Source organism: Blennius ocellaris (genome assembly GCF_963422515.1).
Source record: "Blennius ocellaris genome assembly, chromosome: 8".
In the NCBI taxonomy this organism is placed as follows: Eukaryota; Metazoa; Chordata; class Actinopteri; order Blenniiformes; family Blenniidae; genus Blennius; species Blennius ocellaris.
Genome location: NC_137657.1, coordinates 8,697,306 through 8,719,695, shown reverse-complemented (window position 1 = coordinate 8,719,695; position 22,390 = coordinate 8,697,306). Strand labels below are relative to the sequence as shown.

The 22,390-nt window shown below is 41.5% G+C and overlaps 1 protein-coding gene across 3 annotated transcripts in view; it reads left to right on the top strand.

The window, feature by feature from the left end:
• fhod3b (formin homology 2 domain containing 3b) overlaps positions 1–22,390 on the top strand; it is an 88,771-nt gene that overhangs the window by 12,896 nt on the left and 53,485 nt on the right. For 2 of the 3 annotated variants that reach the window (XM_080501628.1, XM_080501627.1), the window contains exon 3: positions 451–515. In XM_080501628.1, coding sequence (XP_080357754.1) covers positions 451–515 — 65 coding nt within the window. Of the gene's footprint in view, positions 1–450; positions 516–21,103; positions 21,132–22,390 lie in introns of those variants that run through there. The other variant, XM_080501629.1, reaches the window with a different exon arrangement.

Sequence of the window (22,390 nt, the reverse complement as noted above, 5' to 3'; positions counted from 1 at the left end):
TTTCTAAGCAGGCAAAGCATCCTTTGTCAGCCTACGAGCTGCACTGCTCTCACACTCGCTTTCCCCACTGAATAGAATCCGGCTGCATTGTTGTCTCTTTGTTTTGGGTCGACATTCAGACATTGTGAACGGTTGACAGGGTCCTGGCATATCTCCATTAACGCAGAGAGCTCCGCTGACCTCCGAGTCACTCCCATCCTTCAATTTCACAGATGAAGATCTTTTCCTTGTTGTGTTCAAACTCCCAAACAATAAAGGTTTTGGATAAAGCCGGACTGTATAACACATTGGTCCTTTATTTATTTATTTATTTACATTTCGTGCATGATATATACACAAACATCATTATATTTCCAAAGTTGAGCAAAAACATACACATCCAAATAGAAATCGTGATTCTGATCCGCACTGCACATGACATATTGCTTTCTTTCTCTTTTCTCTTAACAGGAGAGGGAAGAAACACGGCATTATTCTTCGGACTCAGCTATCTGTCAGGGTTCATGCCTGCATCGGTGAGTAATGAAACTTTCTGTCACCTCTTACTTTATGATGATTAATCTGTCTTCCTCCATCTATATTACAATTGGAACAAGCGTTAATTAGCTCTGTCATCACTGGATTAATTATTATTAATTATTTCTGTGCTTGTCAAACTTAAACATTTGCAGCTGTGAAGAAAAGAAAAAAGAAAAAGAAAAGAGCCAAGAATCTTAATTTGAGTGACAGTCAACAACGTTTAAGCGGCTGGCTCAGAGCAGAGACAAAAAGCATTTGGTGTTTTTTAGAGTTACTGTGTTCTGTCACTTTGTTTAATTGGGCCTCCCAGTGTATAACTGGTACAAAGAGCCGAGTGAAAACATATGCAAACATACACGGCCGGTGTGCTGACACACACACACGCACGCACGCACGCACACACGCACACAGTGGTTGACTTTTGATTAGATTGAGGACGCCTGAATTTTCACCGACAGAAATGTACACAGTCTGACTTTGATTCAGGTGCTTAGTCTGAATTTTTTTTTTTTTTTCAAGGAATATTGCTGGATTCAATTACAAAGGCAAATATGCAGGTTAAACACATTCTAAATTGCTTATTTGTAAGAATTGCATAAACTGTTTTTGTTTGCTTCTACTTAGAACAACAAGAGACGGAATATCACTCAGTTTGGCTCTCGCAAATATTTAGTAATGTTCTTGAATATTTAAAAAAAAACACATCTGAAAACACCACAGAGGACATGACAAAAGGTTAGCCTAGAGAGACATGGGGCAGGTATTTTAACATTTAATCTGTTAACTGTCTTCATTACTTGTTTACTCACCTGATTGTGTATCTAGTATATAGTACGACCATCAGACTGTTACATATTACATTGGGCGGAAAAACATGAACTAATTGTTTGCAAAATTAAGTCACATTTTTTTGTGTGTTTTCTAATATATGTACTACTTCTGTATGAACTGTATGTGTGCTTGTTGAAATAATCCTTTTTTCAGTCATAAGTACTCTGTGTGCTTTGTATCTTCCTCCTCAGTGACAAAGTAATGGTATTCTTCATTTTAATATTATATTGGATATTCTTCTCCAATTATTTACTGTCGTCTCAGATTAAGGCATGTCGGTTTGAAAGCTCCAGCAGGTCTCTTGCAGTGTGACGACAGCTCTTTTAACAATTGATGAAACAAGGGTGAAAGGCAGGTTTTAACTGAACGTGATGAAGCAAGTTTGCACACGTTGGCCACAGTGAAGATTTTCCGTTTTTGATGTTAGTATTGTGAAACCGATACAGTAAACATATCACAGATCACGCATGGTAAAATAGAATCCCAGTATTCTCTCATTATGTAACAGTGGAAAGGACCATTTCATGTTGAGACAGTACTGGTGAATATTTTGTCTGAAGGCTACTGTGAACTGGCTTTACCCCGTTTGTTCCTCCTGCTGGCGCTCAGCTGAGCTTAGCGGAGCCTGGGGAGTGACAGACAGACTCGCCGCTCCTCTCTAAGTGGATGATGACCCTCCTCCCTAAGTTGACGGCCACCTGTTGCCCTTCTTCTTGTCTCTCTGGGCGACTGCCTGTGTGGCTCGCTGATTTATTTCCTCGGGCTGTGGTGGTCACCGTTACTGTAACTTGTCCAGACATTTGAGCCTAATTTTATCTGACGAGCGAGCTTACATCGCCGCCCCACGAGTGCAGAATTACCGGGCGATTTTCCGACTTGCGCATAGGAGGTAATTCGTTTGTCGTCCAGAGACAAACGGTTTGGTGTCCTTCAGGATTTGCGCTTGTTTTTCTAAAAGGGACTGAGCCTCGTCAATTCCAGTGAATTGGTTCCTCTTCTAGTCTGTAATGAGAGATGTCACATAAAGGAAAAGAAAAAAAAAAACAGAAAAAAACTCCACACTGTTTCAATAAATTGACTTTTGGAGAAGAGCCAGTACAAAATGAGCAGAGCCGTCATGGTGACTTATATGCTGCGAATTTGTAAAACTCTGGAAATCCTCTTATTTCACATGTATCCTCACTCAAGATTTTGTGCTAGATTAGCACACCATGTTGCTAAAACGGTTTGTTTATCCCAGACCCCTCCCCCCCCCAAACACCCTTCCACCATGAGAATGAGTGATGAGTTGGTCGCCGCTCTGAGTAACATAATGTGATTTTTGCACCATTTTTAAGGGAACATCAATACGTGCGGATGGAGTTTTAATTAAGACGTTCATCTAACTGTTTATGTCGTCTCCTACTTTGGTTTACACATCACAGCACCAGTTTTCTCTTTGTCTCACTGTGCATGTGTCCGTGCAACTGCATCCATGTAATCCAGGCCTCTAATCAGAGTAATTCGCACTCACGTACACACATATGTCTCTTAAGAGAAGGCAGAAATCTATGCAACGGAGACTATAGGAGACATGTTTCAGTTTCTGTACAATAGATTCCACAATGTTTGTATCTGGAAGATAAATCTCAAGAGCGCTTTCTTCTTTATAGTGAGTCTAATAAAAGTCCTGCTGCTCTCAGTTAGTCCAGCAGGTTGTCTTCTAATGTAAGTATTCAATTCCACATCTCAAGCATCTGTTGGCAAAACACTAAACCTTGAGTTTCTCTATAGAACAGTAGCATGGCAGATATGAAGGTATTAGTGGTGAAAATGTTTTCGAACACAAGCAACATTGGAAGTTATAGTTAGTGTACAACGATTCGTGTGTGTATTACTATGTTAGGCAGATGGGACGGTGTGTTGCAGGAGGTCGGTGAGGTAGGGAGGGGCAAGGATATGGAGGAACTTGTAGGTGAGGAGGAGGAGCTTGTACCCGATGCGATATTGTACAGGGAGCCAGTGGAGCTGTTTGAGGATGGGGGTGATGTGTTCTCTGGACCGGGTGTGAGTGAGGAGGTGGACAGCGGAGTTCTGGATGTATTGTAGTTTTTGTAAATGAGTGGTGGAGAGTCCAGAATGAAGGCTATTGCTGTAATTGAGTCTGGAGGTGATGAAGGTGTAGATAAGTATTTCAGCTGTGGTCTGGGAGAGGGAGGGACGGAGGCGGGTGATATTCCGGAGGTGGAAGAACGATGTGTTAAGTGATGGAATGATGAATTTTTAACACACACACGCTTTCCAACATTCAATGTTTTCCACGTCATAATATATTATTTTAGATCCATAGACAGCATAACTCTTCTTGTAGGGTCAGCGCAGCTACGACCCTTCTACTTTTGCACTAAAGCTTATTTCATTTTTCAATTTAGCTTCATTACACTTACAATAGATTTTATTTAAATGTTTGTTTTATTAGAATATTAAATAGTGGTACCATAGAGTGTGCCTGTTCCTCTGAAGGTCTCTGGTAGTTGCCGGTTTAAGGCCGGCGTTACACAACAAGCACTGAATCAGTAAATACACTGTAGTCAATATGCTGCACCGTGTCCGGGAAATCCAAAGCTGAGATTCACAGGATGCGTACAATGGTTCTTGAGTGAGAGCAAACAATTCACTTCTTAAATGAACATGTTTCTGTAAATAGATTTCTTGAAGTGATGATAGTTTTTTATTTTTATACATATTTGTATGACCAACATACCAGTTGGAGAACAAACTCTTCGTGCGTGTTAGCATTGGCCGCAGCCTGTTTAAATTGCCGGCTTCTTATTGTTGTCGGTGAACTAGATGTGGTATCGGGGGCCTGATTAAAGCACTTTTGTGCTTATTTTAGCGTTGTTTGAAAGTACTGTAGTTTTGTAAAGTTTTTTTTTGAAGCTTGAGACGGTATGAAGAAAGTACAGACAGACCAAAGGCCACGGACCATTGCAACCCGGACACGAACCCGAAAATGAACACAGGATACATGTGCTTTGTAATCATGAGCAACTCTTCCAAACGAGAGAATCGAACCACAAATTACTTTTAATTTAAGCTCATACTGTATATATGGGCAGTCTAGCTAAATTGACATGGAAGTGGCAAATCTTTCAACTACAAGTCAAGAAAATTCTCATTCATCCCTCAAAAATTCTATATTAGCAGTAACACTCCTTCACTAAATAATGAAACTGACACTCATTCTCGAAATTGACATTCCTGCATCTGAAGACTGAACTTTAATGGTCTTCTCCCTGTAAGAGCAGATTCATGTGTCGACACAGTGATCCCATCCGAGGAGTGACAGCTGTGATCAGAGGTGACACATTCTTAGTGGATTATCCGCCTTGTCTTTTACAACCTCCGATAATCCGGGCGCACGGCATGATTCATGGAGACCGCAGTTGACTTGTGTTTCTCTTTCATGCTATAATTTGACCAAATTGGTAGTTTTGATGTTCGGGTTGATGAGCAGAAAGTTTCTACACAACAAGCCGTACCAGGAAGATGAGTTGCTGGCAGCTGAAAGCAAAGCGCCGTGGTTCCCCGGTGTTTGTTTTTCTAATTAGTGTATTATCGCGTGTAGGTGTGTGTGGGATGTCAACACTTTGCCTTGAGATGATAAGATCACTTGCGGGTTATCGCGGACCTTCCAAACCACTGTGCCCTTAAGTCTTTTTCACGTTCTTTGCCAGATGTGCGAGATTTTTTTCACTCATAGGGAAAAAAAAAAAAAAAAATCCCACTAAAAAGCATGAAATCGCTACCACTCATAAGCCAAGTCATTTTAAATACACCTATTGTTGTGTTGTTTTTTTTGTGTGAGGCTGATCTTATCTCCGTTGTGGCTTGCACTTTTGGATGAATCCTCAAGAAGGTATGAAGATCCCCCAGAATAACATCTCACTCTGGACTCACAACAAAGCAGTGAAATCAAATATGCCAACCAGAAGGGGAATAATTAAAAACAGACATATCACGTGGCCCTCGGGGGGTGGGTGTGTGTGTGTGTGTGTGTGTGGGGGGGGGGGGGGGGGGGGGGGGGGGAACCCCAGAGGAAGATTAAATGTCCTGGACTCTCATCACTTTGACTTGATTAAAAGAGAACCCCAAGAATTGGATCATGGCGTTAGAGACATCCCCGGGAGTCCAACGTAAGCAACACTCCGCCAAGGCAGAGAAATCCGAGGCAGCAGAGAATGGAGTGAACTGGGCGTTTGTTTTAAAATTACAGCTGATAGTAAAACTAGATCCTTGGAAGGGTTGATGGTATCACTTGGCTCACACTTCGGCCTGCTCTGCTTATTTATACATCTTTTATTTATTTTTTATTTTAGCCCAACGGACACAGGTGAAAATCATTGGTGGGTGACATTGGTTATCTTGTTTATATAGCGATTTGCTGGTTTGTGTGCAGGTTTGCCTTACATACAAAGTCATCGCCGTAGTGCATTAATTCATATAAGCACACTTGTACACTCACACTCGTCCGAAGGCATGCGCATATTAAGAAGCCATCTGTTTCCAGTTGTATGGCCCCTCGGTGCTACTCCTCACCCATCCAGAAGAGAGGAGAGCTGTCTAACGTTTTCCTCCACGAGGGGAGTATTTTTTTTCTTTGCTGTGTTTACAGGACTGAGTCAGACAGACGAGCCTGCAGCTTGACCAGCAGAGAAAACTCACATGAAACGAGACGCCTCTCCATTGAGAACTATTGCAATCGATTATCTCCACTCTTTCATTCTCCTTTTCTTTACTTGTGAAATCCAGCCAAACCTTTGCCAGATCAGATACCATGTAGATGTCTCCATTTGCCTCCTTAATATAGTTACATAAAATAAGCACCGCTTGTCATGTGATTTGGATCGGATGCCGCGCGAGCCAGACCACTGAGCCTCGCCGCCGCTGTGGGAACCGCTGCAGGCCTGGGTGAAGTGGACAGGTGTGTGTAACCTCACGAACCACCAACTTTAAACAGCTGAGGGTTGTGAAGGAAAGACAGTTTTGGAAAGAATCTGAGCTTCGTGGGCCAACATTTGTTTGTTGTCTGCACAGAATTGTTTGTTTACATTGTACTTGGGTCTTGTGGCGCGTTCGAGCTGAGGTTTGAGGAGTCTCTGCCGGATGTGAGTTTTCTGTGCTCAGTGGAAGGACGTGGAGGAGGAAGAGCTGCGAACTGTCATCTGGCAATGATTCATCTATTGACCATTTACCATTTTCTATACAGCTTTGTCCAAAGCTGATCAGGAAACAGTTTGAGTACACAATCTATTGTCAGGCCATCAGAGGGCAACCTAAGAGAGACGCACAATTACACACACTCTCTATCACGCATACGGTCAATTTACAGATAACAACTCATTTACATTTCCTCCCACAGAATGAAAACGTGTAAGAAATCGTTTTTGTCTTTGGCTTCTTCTTTCCACAGCAAACGATCTGTCTCTATCTCACTGTATCCTCTGCCTCCTCCAGTGTCGTGCCATTTTTTTGTTTTCTATATCCATAACATATTTCTCTCAGGTCGAGCAGCTTCATCTCCAACATCTTTTCGTCCAATATGTACACCCCATTTCCTCTGCACATATCTCAGAATGACCCTTCAAGCTTTATGAGGCCCACAAAGCTTTTATCTTTGATAAGACGCCATACCACAAATAAAATTATGGCTATTAACTTTAACTATTGCATTTTTGTTTAGTTTAATACTCCAAAACACTTTGTTTATACAAACAAATGACTTAAAATGCGGTGCACATGACTTTCCCTTCCTGTTAACCCGTGAAAACAATATTATATTAATTCCTGTAAATTGGCTGATGGTCCATGGAGAATAGGTACCAGACCCACATTTCCCCATTTCTGCTCAAACCGACTATGATTCTTCTGCAAACATACTCTTCTCTGTTTTGCAGAGTGCTGCACTGTGTTGAATTGGTTTGTGCTCATACCGCATAACGTGTGGAGTTTGCATGTTATCATTCTCCCGGTGGATGCATCAGGTTTCTCTCATCACTCTGATTTCCTCCCAGTGTGAAAAAAAACATGCATCTGTGGCTATTTACAGTATTACCTCAAAATTTACCATAGACACCATTTGCAGTGTGTGAATGCCATGCGACTACGTGGCTACATGTGCAGAGTTTATTCTGCTTTTGGCTAAATTCGTCTGGGATCAACTCCAGAAACACTAATCAAAGATGGATGGATTAAATATTATTGCAAACATTATTGTTTATTTCTTGAATTCAGTTATTTAAGTAACTAATCGGTTACTTTTTGCTTCACATATGTGGCTTTGTTCTTCTAATCAAGCATTTTTTGTGCCTGTGTGAATACATTTTTTTGTTTTGTTTTGTTTTTGTCAGATTGGTATTAATTTATCATTCATGTTATATTGGAGATCTGAGTTTGGGATTACAGTTATACTATATGACCTGGAGGAATCTGAGTGCTAGTATTGACTGGGGGGGAAAAAAACAAAACAACCTCTGACCTTTAACTCAGCACCTCGTTGGCCTTCTGCCAAATCCCAGTGTGCCATGCAATACATCTCACATCCTCCCTCACATGTCATGCTGGCTCCTTTTCTTTCCCTCGGCTTTGATGTCAGTTCCTTTGTGAAGGAAACGTCTCTTTCACTCTCAGCATCTATCCGGAGAATATGAGAAATTCTTCGTCGAACCAAAACACTTCACGTTCTCTCTGTTCGTCGTTACAGTATCTGTCACTCAAAAGATGCTGGATGAAACAGGCCTGTTATTTCTTCTCTGCGCTCAGGATCAAGTGATGTTGCCACAGCTGGTCAGCTCCGAATCATTTACTATTGTGGTTTTTTACATTGAAGGAGGTTTTATTGGATTTCGGTCATATCTGTGTGCTGAGATTGATCTAGTCTTCAAACTGACAGAAGCAGGGAAATAAAGTTAGATGTCACTTGTGTAGTCCTGAGTTTAAACACAAGTGAGTGTTTTTAACCCCCTTTTCTCCTGTTCTGTTGCCTTTGACTGGATTTAACATACTTTTGTTCATCGCACCGAGACAGTTTATGATATCTAGAAAGTGAAAAGAGTGACTTGAGAAGTTTCACAATTCACAGTGCTTTACATGAAAATAAAGGAAATGCATTAAAACAAAGCCATTAAGACTTTTAATCTGAAGCAGATGAGATTAATAACCTGGTGCCATCAACACTCATATCAAATTTTAAGTTACTTTGTAAAATAGGGCTGAATTGTTCCCTTAAAACATTTTTTTTTTTAATTCTGCAGCCATAAAAGGTTGCATGCTGATTTTGAAATTTGACCAAGGACAATGTCAGAAATTTAACAAGTTTTTGCACAAAAGCAAGAACATTTTGCTACTTTGGAAGTAGTCCCTGTGTTTTTCTCTAAGATCTCTTTTTGTCCAGTTATATCCCATAAACAGTAGCTTTTTTTTTTTTTTCCTAACAGTGTGAAGCAGATTAAATCTCTACACGACTTTTCTCCGGGTCTGCACACACCTGCAGCTTCCAATGTTTCACCCAGCCTTGTGGTGACTGGCTCCGTGCCAACAGAAACTAAAGCCATATTCATTATGAGCTATTTGGCAAAGGCGGCGAGTATGTGGTGTTTTTTGGTGACTCGTTAATGATTTGAAAAGCTGTCCACTCTTGCCCAGGCTCACTTTAACCACCCGGAGTGGAGGCATGAAACCCAGCTGTGGAATTATTATGGATGGTGTCGACTATATTGTGATCCACCATAAATGTTCGCTGTCTTGTCAGGTATCTGTTTCTCTTTATCATCTCCCAGTGTGTTCGAGGCCAAGTTGTTATTTTTAGAGCTGATGTGAGTCCGGAGTGCCGGCCAGCCGAGGGATAAAGAATATTTACGCTGCAGAGCCTTTAATGAAACATAATATTCCTTTGCTGTGAACCCCACAACACGTCGATTTCTCTTGAGTTTGTCCCGAACACAGTGAGGGGAGGACTCGAGAACTGCCACAATATTCACAACATATTTTGATGGAAACAAACAAAGTAGAAGAGTTTTACAGACATGACATTTTTTAAATTTTTGCCAAATTCAAGAAGCTAAAATGGCAAAGGCCATTTCAGGAACTGAAAGACTCTTCTCACCTCCATTTCAGAAGTTGTTGGGTGATTGCAGAGCACGGTTGAAATAAAGAGCTCAAGCACCAGGAGAGCCTCCTCTTGAAGCCCACCCATGGTTTTCGAGGGGATCTACTCAACGTGGCCTTAACAGGAGAGGACTGGCCGAGCTTTGTTCCATTCTTCTAGGTAAAAGAAAAGAACCATAGATAGAGGGTAAAAAAAGAGAGAAAGGTACTGATGCCTTGTGTGAGTTTGAGCCAAAAGCCTGTTTAATCGGTTGGGGCATGTTGGGATGGCTCCATCTGAACTGCAGGTGACAAGAGAACCCAAAGTGTCTGAGGCGTGTGATATACGTTGAGGATTTAATCATTAAAAACAACACGACTGACAAAGCTCTGAAACTGCGTTCTGAATAAATTTCAAGAAATCTGTGCTAATTTCATTTGAGCAAACAAGCTGAGCCCATGTGCCTCTGTGGTGAGAGCAAAAAGAAACACTGCCTGCTTTTGCTTAGTCTGGGTCATAAAGAGGAGTGAAAATCCTGATTGGTGTAAACCATAAGTGATGTTTCCTGTAGCTGCGAGGAAAGCGAGCCATGTTTACATCATTGTTGTGGTTAACGCTGTGTAAAGCCGGGTCTCATCTTTCAGTGGATATGTCAGACTTTGTTGTGATCCATTCAGATCTATTCATACGTCCTGTATGGCGGTTTTCTCGGTGGTCACTTAAGGATCATTGAACACACAAAGCACTAAAATGTTTTGCTTAGACTTCTTGTTTAGAAGATAAAAGCCGGACTGTAAGCCTTTAATCTCTGTGTTTGGAAATGCGAAAAATGTCTCGAATCTCTCCCAGTGTCCCAACCTCAGAATTTAATGACATCAGTGGCTGTTCTTTCGACTTGTCCCATTTCGAGCGTCTTTTGTAGCGGCCTGGCTCAGCACAAAGCTACGACAGGCCGTGTCGAGTTTCAATCAGGATCGGCTGTCACCAGATACATGGCATTATTCCTCATCTGTCTTTCTAAGATAACTGAGTCTTGGTGAACACTGTGTGGAGTTTGCATGTTCTCCCTGAACCTTCATGGGCTTTCCTCAGGGTTCTAAAACGGTCCCATAGTGTGCGACTGTCTGCTTGTGATGGATCGATGATCTGTGCAAACTATGCCCAGCTGGGATTGGATATGAAACTGTTCAACCTTGAAAAGACCTCTGTCAATCACCGTGTAAACAGTGCAGATAATCTGTTTAGAAACAGAGCCGTTTGCGGTACACTGTTCAGAAATTGAAGCGGGGTGACGATGAGCAGCGTGTGATTTAGGTCAGTGCACAGAGTTATTGAAATTCAAACAAACGTCACAGCAGAGAGAAACTTCCAAGAAGCTGAATGGCTTTTCACCACTGTGTGAAAAAAGAACACGTATTGCATAAAGAGTTCCTGTTACAACGAATAACCATTTTATTGGATCGATGACACTTTGGGTCGACCTATGACATGATGATGTTTGTCCAAATATTTCACTAATCTTTTTCAATTAAAGCAGCCATACAAAGAAAAAAAAAATGGGAGTCCTGTTTATTTGACAGTGATTCTTGGAGCCACTGAAAACACAACGTTTTGACAATGACTCTCAAGGTGGAACAAAAGCGGTCTGATTCTGTCTCTGTGGAAATGGAAGAAAACACAAGTTTTCTGAAGCGCTGAAACAAAGTGAGTTCATTATAATATATGTACATACTACATACTGTATACAGGCTTTTTGTCTGAAGACCACTGGTGACCTACTGTGGCCAATATGACATGATTTCCCTCATGAAGGGTTTAACTTGAATACTATGCACTAAACATTTCATCATGAACCACACATTAACTCTCTCACAACTTTCCGCTCCTGCAGCTGAGAAAAAGTCGACAGCGGGAGACTCTGCTGGATTTGAGTCATGAAAGACTGTTTTCCACTCTCGAAGCAACTGATCTCCAGGTTGACTGAAAACTGTATGACAAATGGTTAAATTAGTTACAGTCTTTGAGGAACGCGTTGCGAGACGTTCACTTTTATTGCAACCAAACGAGCCAAGTTAATTTCTCTGACAATAACAACAAAATGCAGCTGCATCTAAAACGGTACCTCGGTTCCAGACAGAGAGGAACTTCAGCTTGGATGTTTATTCCAATTGTTTATTTATTCCTTGTGCGCACACGCACACACACACACACACACACACACACACACACACACACACACACACACACACACACACACACACACACACACACACGCGCGCACACACAAATATCTGTGCATGTGAAGTCATATTTCTGCGATCACATCATAAAGCAGTGGCTGTCCAACTGGCTGGGGTCTTGGCCTGCCTTGGGGCTGCGCTTTAAATGGACCAGCTCTGATGTTGTAAAAAAAAAAAAAAAAAAGATTTTTTTTGGGATATGTGAAGGTAAACCAGGAGTCAAATGCTTTCTAGAGTCTGAAACAGACATTTCCTGCTTTTGTAGAGTGATGGCTTTGCGCTTCTGCTCGTGTTTTTATTGAACATACACATACAGTTCACTGAGAACTGTATGCGTTCTGTCTAATGTTGAATTTAATCGCTCATATGAGGCTTTGTTGTACCTTTAGTTAAAATCCCACATGTGAAAATCTACAGTCAGACCTGCTCATATCATAATGATCAGACCACAAAGATCCCTGCAACATGATTTACTAATACAAGTGTCAAGGGGCTTTGCAGGTTTTCACTCCCAATATCATGTTCATCATCATTATCATTATTATTTATCATGTATCATGTTTTACATGTGATCAGATTTAAAAGTGCATTTTGAGACAAAGCATAAGCACAAACTGTTTCTTCATACATCTGCAACAATTCTGTGTTTTATTTACCAGCAAATTCCTCTATTGTTTAATCCATCTTTTAAGCAAAATATCAGAGGGATTTTGCTTATTCTCAGGCTTTGAATTGCCAATTGATGGAATTGGCTTTTCAAAATATATATTTATTGAAAGAAAATGTTTGCTTGGCCTTACAAAACAATAGTATCACAGTAGAATTTCATACATTAAATATACAATCCTTTTCTGTCATCCTTGCTTGAATCGATATATCCTGGGATTTTTTTCCTTTATTACAAGTGGGGATTTTTTTTTTAAGGATCACACCTGTCTTCACACCCCACCTGTAGGTCTGTACATAATTTTGCCTCCAGATTTTTCAGCTGTGCTCCTCTCAGCTGCTTTCTGCTGCGGGGCACAACGAGACGACCTAAAATGACACTGACGAAAACCCCCTTTTCCCCTTTCATGCCATATGTTGTTATCTGAGACCTTTGTGTCTCGGGATTCAGAAGAAGTGTTTAACCTTCACCTGCCAAGCCAGCCATGTGTTTCTGCTGAGGCTTGCCATGAGATATTGGAACAAATACAGCAGGTATCATCTTCAAACTTGGTAATAATTAGAACTAAACCAATGTAGGAGTTGGGGCTTGTGGACAAATTTCCATCCCGACATCAATAGACAGTTTATAGAAAGGGGTGTAACTTAGTTTGAGTTTAATAAATAAATGCAGATAAATTACTGCTCGACTGTCATTTGGTATAATAGAAAGAGGCTTCGTGACATTTCGTTGATGAAAGACTGAAATCGTTGCGGCTCTGCTCAGTTACATTTTTCAAAGGGCAGACATGCCACATTGTAGCGATTTCCTTGACAGGCTCGGCGTAGAGCACCGGGATCAACTGGGGTTAACTCTGGCTAACCCTCTGGGCCACCTGGAGACCCCCTCCATGATCCCGCAGCCCACCAGGATTATCCCACACCCTCCTACACATGAGCTGTGCACATATAAAGGGTCATGGAGGTCGTTTTTCCTCTTTCTCTTATACTTTTTTTTCTTTCTGTGTCCTTGCCTCTATCTTTGATGCCTGTGTTTCTGGACGCTGATGATGTAAATGCTCTGGGATGAAAGAGCCGGCGTGGCGCGGGCCCGGGTGACCTCTGTAGCTTCGGCTATGGGAGCTAGCAGTACTCCCTCTTGTTTGGGTTGACACTTGAGGGGAAGCCGTCGCCCCTGAGGTCAGTCGGCGGGGGTCGGCTGACTGACTGGAGGACCACCTCCTGTCACCAATAAGTGATTTATGGAGAAGAGACACAATCCCAGCTCCTGTAAGCTCCGGTTTGAATACTGGAGCCATAATATCAGCGCAATCCGACTTCTCAACGTCATGTTTCGTAGTTCATAGCCGGAAAGAAAATATTTTCAAAGAGGCTGTAGACATACTGTAGATACCTGCTGCTGAGATTCTGTTAGGTAACGGTAATGTTTGGCAATGATATAACCCTCAGCCTTTTACTTTTTTTTATTCACTGGCACACAGGAGAAAAGGGTTAAGTGGAATTCAGTCTCATGTATTTCTCTCTGTGGAAAGTTCCTGAATAGGAGAAAAGGATTTTTTTCACTCCCAGTCTGGGACATTTCACGTATGTCAGTTTTTTTTGTTGTTTTTTTTAACGGCTTAATTTTACATTAATCCGCTGCCCCATATTCTTGCTCTAAACCTCTTTCTGTGCACCCCCCCCCCCCCCCCCCCAGTTCTAAATTGAGAAAGATGGTTTTTAGAGGGAGAGGAAAAGACGGAGGAATGTTCCCTTACTAAGATGTCATGTGGTGTGTGACTGTGCACACTGCCAGGCCCGGGCTTTCCAGACCGTCTCTGAGGAACACGTCCCTTCTGGAAATCTCCATTTACCTTTGATTAATGAAAAAGGGACAATATATCACCTTGATGCACATATAGACAGACCAGGGAGTTCATGGAGAACAGGAGCTATTAGTGGAGAGTTATTGAACGATCAGGGAATGCACTTACAAATGTGCTTGATTTGTTTTCTTTTTTTATACCAGTCGACGTCCTGATTATTCTACCTTCAGTGTCACGTTATCAACCCAGCCGAGTTCTACGCCCGCCCCGCTCGCTTTTGTCAGTCCCTGTTTATCTCATCTGTTATGACTCTAAACTTTAAAGCCATATCATATACTGCGTCTGAAGGGATGTGCCGACTCTTTTTGGTTTGTTCCCCCATCAGGCATTTTGCCTCAGCAGGGCCTCAGCCTGCCCGTGAGTGGAAATCTTTGGCCCATGTTATCTTTGGAAAGTGTCGAGTCCACAGAAACCCAGGAGCTCGGAGTCCAGTGTCAGCGAGACGTCCCTGGCTCACGACTAGCGAGGAAAGATGAAGACATTGGGCTGCAATAGAAAGAGGATTTTCTCTTTTAATTTTCTTATTCGAGCTATTTTAATTTTAGCTAGTCCCATTGAGGTCAAGAGCTTCTATGAGCCATTACAAAGCTACGATCACAGACTAAAGAGGGATACATGTGTCTTAATCTATTGAAAAAAGAACCATATATACATCACAACAGCAGCATTTCTCCGGCAGCAGATTACTAATGATCCCCTCATGGTATTGATATCCGTTTGTAGCCTGAGAGCTTTTTTATTCTACAACCAGAGTGCAAATTTGGAAGTGGAAAGTGTCAAGCACGTTTTAGTTCAATGGCCACATAGAGTCCAATTTCATCTTTAGTGGGCTGGACCGGTAAAACAGTGCTGTGATAACCTTTAAATGTAAACTGTACTGTTTTTTCTTTGTTGTGAGTATGTGCAATGAAAATGTCAATATTGAAAAACCAAACAATGACACAGAAAAGTGACTACGATCTCTATATGAAGCCAATTGTAATGAAAACTTCTGCAGCAAAATAAAATGAAATGTCTAAAAAAAAAATTCCTATATTTGTATCGTTATGCATGTTTTTACAAACTTGTGGATTTGAAACGGATAAAAGCACCAAGATGTTCTCCTGGTCTCCTGGTAATCCAACGCTCGGTCATAAAGAGCACGACAATGTGTCAGACAGTTACAATAAAAGACACACAGCATTTTAAACCCAAAGAAGAGCTGGATGAGGCTACATGCCACCAGTTTTTCCCTGGCAGCAACAGTAAGAAAATATTTATTTATATAATAAAAGTGAATTTTCACTTTTTTCTCCTTAAATAAGTTTTCCACATGTCTGTGTGATGAGATCCTTTTGATGGGTTGAAGGCAGCCGTGTAATAAAGGACAGGCCTGTCTGTCCATTTGGAAATGTTCAGTCTCCTTATACCCGCAAGAACAACGGAGCATTGTTGTAGTTTAGCAATCCTTTTGAGACGAGGCGACACGACGGTCTCTCACTAATATCGGGAAGTCAGAATCTCTTAACGTTGGTCGTTTTGTTTTAGCTGACACAGCTTTGGGATTTTTTTTTTTTTTCTGTCATGAAAGAGCTGAGGGAATGTGGGACAAAGAAGTCCATATGTGTAGTAGACTGTAGTGTAATCCAAGTCCTGGAGTGAGCAGGGCCTCATCCACTTAATGCAGGAATCCATTGCATTCTGTCTGTCTGAATGATTTTTTTTTTCTTTTTTTTTCGATCTTCATAATGACCCCCAAGAGCCAGCAGGAGGTCGGATGGCCTTCTATACATTCGGGGTGTCGTGGCAGGGCATGACAAATTAGCACCCTGCTGAAATGCTGGATTTCTATAGATGTTTGTCTCATCATAACAGCATGGCCATTTCCTGACTTGGCAAACATGCAGTTCAGCTATAATGGGACATTCATGAGGCTTTCAGTTTGGGACAGCGTCACGTCAGATCAAATTATTATTTTTTTTTTTTTTTTTGAGTGAATGTCATTAGTATTGTAAAATTCTATGTCTTTTCTGTGTGGCTGCTGTTCCAATCAAATCAAAGTGTACAACATAATTAAGTTAAGCAGATAACACTGATTATAATCTAATGCACCAGTTTTTAGACTTGTAAAAACTTCTAATTCGTCATTATTTTTTAGTTTTACCTATAAAACTTGAAGAAGGTAATTTTGGTTTTTATTCTATTTGCACACATCATGTGAAGCCACATACTGTCCAGATCCAGAGGGTATTAGACTCAACTGAATTCTTCCATGATGTTATTCACTTAATTGCTTAATTACATAAATGGCCTGAGATTTGTTTGGAAGCACCGTCCTTAAGTACGGTAACATTTTCCGTATTTTCCCGGAGAAATTATTTGAAATGTTAGACTCGCTCGCAATTTATTGTGACTATTATTCTGATCATCAGCAGACCAAGACGTCCACGTCATTTGATCCGCCTGCGTGACTAAAATATCACATCAGCTGTGCTCATAAAGCAGTCGATATTCCGAGCGAGATAAAGAGCGGTACTGAAAGAGTGACCTGAATATTAACAGAGGGGCTTTGTCATCGTGCCTTATTTGCCTTTTAGGGGCGAGCCGAGTGATTGGGAGAAGAAATCGCTGTTTACAGACGTCGACACATGTGACGACCCGCACACGTCTGGCTTGTTTCTTCCGCTCAGCTTTACATGTGCTCCTGTTTATATTTAGCACAACAGCCGTCTGTTTAACCTCCAGTGACTCATTAAGAGTGTCTGCAATGGTGTTAATTTATTTTTTGATCTAACCCACATATATTTGAGGTGTAGACGGGTCTCACTTTCCCTTTGCATACATATGGCGTGCTCCAGCTGCATTGGCTCTCATGAGCTGATCAGATTAGCGCCATGCCCTATGTATAGTGAGTAATCTGAACACCAGTATGTCATAGTGCCAAGTATAGGTCAGTATTTTAAATTGTGTCATGTCAGCGTTGATTTCTTTTTTTACTGATTTCAGACTACATTTATTCATCAAGTTGAACCCGTTCACCCCGGACTCTAACAATGAAGCCAGGACATTAAATGATGATCAGTGAACTGACACAACATAATGTAGAATATTTATAGAGTTGTTGCTTTTTCTCCAGAGTTATCAGAAATTCAGCTTGTAAGCTGAAACCCATGTTCTTTTTTTTTTAAGCGGAAAAAAACCTTTAAATCGGATATTTCTGTTCATTCACCAAATGAAGAGTTTCATAAAATTACATCCACATTTTCATAAACATATATATTTAGCAAATTCCCCATTTGACGCATGCGTTTATCGCATCATTTTCGCACGACCCCCATTATGTAACATATAGCATCAGTCCTTCTAGTGTAGTAAAGCTGCTTACACTGCTGTTCACGCTGCGGTGGTGCAGCCTCCGCCGTGTGTGAATGTGCTCTGCTGCAGTATTCCGCCACCCATTAACTTGTGACATGAGGGGAAATCGGGTTGATGGTTTTACAGGATGTCTGAGGAATTTGTGTCATGCTCAGTAAAGCTCAGAAAAAGAGAGGTGCTGGAAAAAGTGGTGGAGACGCAAGTTCATTTTGGTGTGATGTCTCCATATGGTAGCCTAGTAATTCATATGGTGATGACTGCTAAACCTTTCCTGACTTTGTTTCAACATTTCATTTATGCCATTCAGGAGGCGTCTTGTCTATTTACTGGCAGCATTCATCAAAACTCAAAATATGTAAATATATCAACAGTTCATTACCAAAAGAGATTGTAATCAATTACTTAAGAGTAATTACTTTCAGTCTATCTGAGCACTGGGCTTTGTGTATGAGGACATTTCACTGTGAAGCTGCTGGAATTCACCCCCAGTGTTTGTGAAACTACACTTGAATGTGTTCCGCCCTGTGTTTTGGGGGCTTTTGCCATCTCTTAGCGCACTCGGGGAACAATGCATCAAACGCTGCACCTGGTCCTGTAAAAACGCTTCATATTTCTTGGCGGTCACACTGCTGTGCGGAGCTAACATTAGACCTAATGCCTGGCAGGAGAGGTCTACAGATCCACCATGTAGGGAAAGGGTGAAAACTTCTCACACTATATTACTTTTTCCAGCATTCTGGGGTGCCAGAATAGACGTCATTAGATGTTATCCTTGGACACGGGCCTAGAGTAAGTGATTTTCAAATGGCTCTACAGCTGTAAATATCATCTTTGTAAGGCTGATGACATTTTTTTTTTGTTTGGAAACTGCAGATTGTAGGCTACTGTGTATTTTTAAACAACCATCCCATTAAATGTGTCTGACTGTGGCACACAGTGTTTCTGCATATTTGACTCATGACGTCAGGGTCTTTATTTTTCATCTCCTCTCGCGAAATAACTTCTTTAAAGCTCAATTGCCTGTAAATTCACATATTAAAGAGTTGATCCTCCTGGTGCCACGGTTATTTGATACCTGCCTGTCTTTTGTACCAGCTTTCATTACTATAATTTAGGTACTTCAAAAGGTAACATCTTTTAATTTTAGGGGATTTGACTTTCGTGAACTCCATCATCAGGCGATCACCTTGACAACAATATAAACACGTGGCGAATGCGAACATGTCGTCACTTGGGAACAATGCACGCTCCTACTGCTGCAGCTGGTCCCAAATATTACTTTTTAAACCTCACTACACTTTCTTTTTTTTTTTAAACAAATGCAGCAATGAGGATTTGAGATGAACAGATGTGCGCGGAGAAACAGAAAGTAAGACCCCGCCTTGTATCCCGCTTTGGGGAATAAACAATGCAGCCGCACAGACAAATATGGGTCAGAAGAATCAGATGATTGCGTCTCATGGCTCTCAGAACTGTAAGAGACCTTTATCTTGCCTCAGTCCCATGAGCTGTTACAGCTGTTTGGAAACCTCGGTGATGTCCACAGGGGACACGGTGGTGATGCCACACCCTGCGTTTGCTACTTGCAGTCAAAGTTCAAGTAGTTCATTGCTTAAGCATTCAAGAAACTAAACTGTTTATGCTTTTTCAAAAGCTAAATGACGAGAGGTGTCAAGCACACATGCTCACGGCCTTGAACTGAATATCTCAGCATTAAAAATAAAATTAAAAAAACAGCTCACTTATCACATTTAGTAGATTAATGACGCTTCACTAGTCTTAAAATGTAGTGATTTCATCTGTCCTTTTTTAAAAATTCATATTGTTATTTGTTTGTCACATTATTGTGGTCACAAAATACTAGCTAGACATTTTCTGGTTATATTCTCATTCACTGCAGAGTACTGTTATTTTCTCTTGATCTCAGCTGGATATCCTTTTAAACAATATAATCTTGTCAGAGAAATACATGTCTCCTTAGTTTAATAACTACGTTCGGTGTTTCCCCTGTCATTTCTGGTTTTGCCACTCTACACAGGACAAACATAGGGACTCCTTGAACGAACTGTTATGTTCATTTTCAACGTTTCTGTTATAAATCGATTCTCCACGAGAGCAGCTTATAATGAAACACATTGAATTACTCCATGATATTTTAAATACGTCCACCCACCAGCGGGCGACCTTGGACAACGGCTCAAATTTGTGAGGGGGATTCACGCACATGATGCATGGATGGCTCCCTTTCACTCTACTTTTAAATGTTTTTAATGAAGATTCATCAAATTGGGCTCCCCTGTCTAAAAATGACCAATGTGTAAATCATCGGGGTAAACAAAGAGGCAGAAAATCATCCAGAGGTCACAGCGAGGCCATGTTCAAATTCACCAATCAATTCAATACAACACAGGAATTTCAGTCCGTTTTTACTGAGAAAAACCTAGAAATTGCACATGAGCAAGCTTTTAAAAGAGAGAGAGAGAGAGTGAGAGAGAGAGAGAGAGAGAGAGAGAGAGCACAAACTATATGAGAAAGACAAAATGTTAGTGAAAGGTAGTAGTGAAACAAATAGAGCGAGAAGGAAAAGAAGCTCAGTGTCGGTCCTCCAGCAATCTGAACTTATAGCGGCTTCACTAGAAATTGGTCCAGTAAAGGCCTGATCCTGCCCAAACTGTAAGCTTTATTAAATAGAATAGCTTATCCTAACCTTGAAAGTAGACACTATTATTCTCCGTAACTGAAACTGGGAGCAAACGATGCACCAAACATGTCTTTGAAATGTGGGCGGGATTCCTGATACCCAGAGAAAATCCTCTCTTACTATGAGGCGACAGTGTTGACTGCTGTCCCAATACCTGGTTAAGATTTGTCCATTCAGTTTGTGCTAATTCAGCGCAGGTTCCAGTTTATTCTGAGTGAAGGCATGGCAGACCTCGGGCCGGTCGCCAGTCCATTACAGGGGTCAAATATCTCTGTGATAATAATACAATTTGTCGGACATGTGTTTATGTTCGTATTTAAATCAGTCGTGTGTCCAATATAGCTTTCTGCGAAATGCAAAATTAACAGTGAACATAAGGAAGACCTTAAAAGCCCCCATGACTTGTTTGGTCATTTGACACACCGCAACTTCAGATAAGACGGGCGCGCTCAGAGACTTCTCCATGCTCAGAGAGTCTGTTGACTGTATGAAGGTTTATCAGTAAACATGAGAGGGAAGCAGGCGAGGGAACGGCTAAAGACATTCACCTGTGCCACCTCCGTGCTTGACAGTTTGGGTAAACAGTGGTGGGCTCGGGGCTGACCTCACTGTCAGACGAAGACTGATATGGATCACCTCGTACTGCAGAGAGCGCCTCCAGCCAGCGGCGTCTAAATTACTTACAACTGAGCGACGCGACGCAGTAACATCCACCGCTGCCAAACGTCTTAGTCTCTTTTTTTGTGAGCGGCTGCATGTTGGATAAATACATTCGCATTACTGAGGCGCAAACACAGACGAGTTGAAGGAGAAATTTCGCCCTGGATACGGTAATTACAGTTGAGGGTTTGTTGGCTGGTGTGACAGAGTGGGCCGCAGTGGCTCTTGTGAACCAGCGCTGCAGCTGTCACACACACATCACACACATGCGGGCTTCACTTTTCTCCTCTGTGTTCCCCACTGATGTGGCCCAGTCAGCCCAGAGACAAATGGGCCCAGACATGGAAGACATTAAGACCAGCTAAAAACAACATGTTAAGTACAGGCTCGCTCTCCCGCAATGCAAACACAAAGTGTTCACTCTGCTGCAGTGACATGGACGGTTCTTCTTTATATTTATGTCTGAGCTTCTTTTAGGGAAAGTCCAAGAGGGAGAGAAGTCAAGTCGCTGTAACAGGAGGATGCAAGTAGAAAAGACAAGATGACATGGAAGTCTATATAATGTATATAATTTGGAGCTCGTCCTATAAGGTTACAACCGTCTAAAGAAACATCCACAGTCCAGGAAACGCACCATGACTCTGCTCCAATTTCAGATCAGATTTAAGTCAGTGACCTTTGTAAATAGAGCTATTCTTAACACCTGAATTGTATCTGAATTAGAGAGAGAGGCGCTCCGCCGACATGCCGCTGCACTCAGGGAACTGCGAAACACATGGCGTAAGGAGCGGGTCTGATTATCTGGTCTTCATTGTGGGAGAAATGAAAAACGTGCACAGCGCTAATTCAGAAAGTGTGTTGATTTTACTTTTGAGATTTCCTCTGATGAAACACACTTGCAGTCTCTGTCAACACAATTTTTTATTCTGTATTCTCAGAGAATTCATGAACAATGTAAGTAGCAAAATCCATTTAAATCAAGCCATTTAAAGGGTCCCAGCTGATACTTAACAGGCTTGTATTATGGAGGAGCACAAGGATTTTATATGATTGAGAACAACTTTCGATACAGCCAAATCGGTTTCGATTGGGATTTTCCCCACGGATATCATAGTGTGTGTTGGCTTACAGGAGACAATTGATGAGGCAGCCTACAGCTCTGGGATTGTGGTCTTCAAAGTCAGCTCCTGCCAAAGGCTGCACCAGGGTGCTTCTGGGGTCAGAGGGACGCCTGTTCTATGTATTATTTTGTATTCAAACATTTTATCTATCACATGTGTAATAGAGAGAAACTAAAATCACAAATCCATAAGTATGAGAGTTTCAGCAGGTATCTCAGTTTATATGTGTCCAGAAATACAATCTATAATTTATTGTGAGAATGTGATGATGTAATCGGCATTCAACCAAAAGTTTTTACCTGCACTGA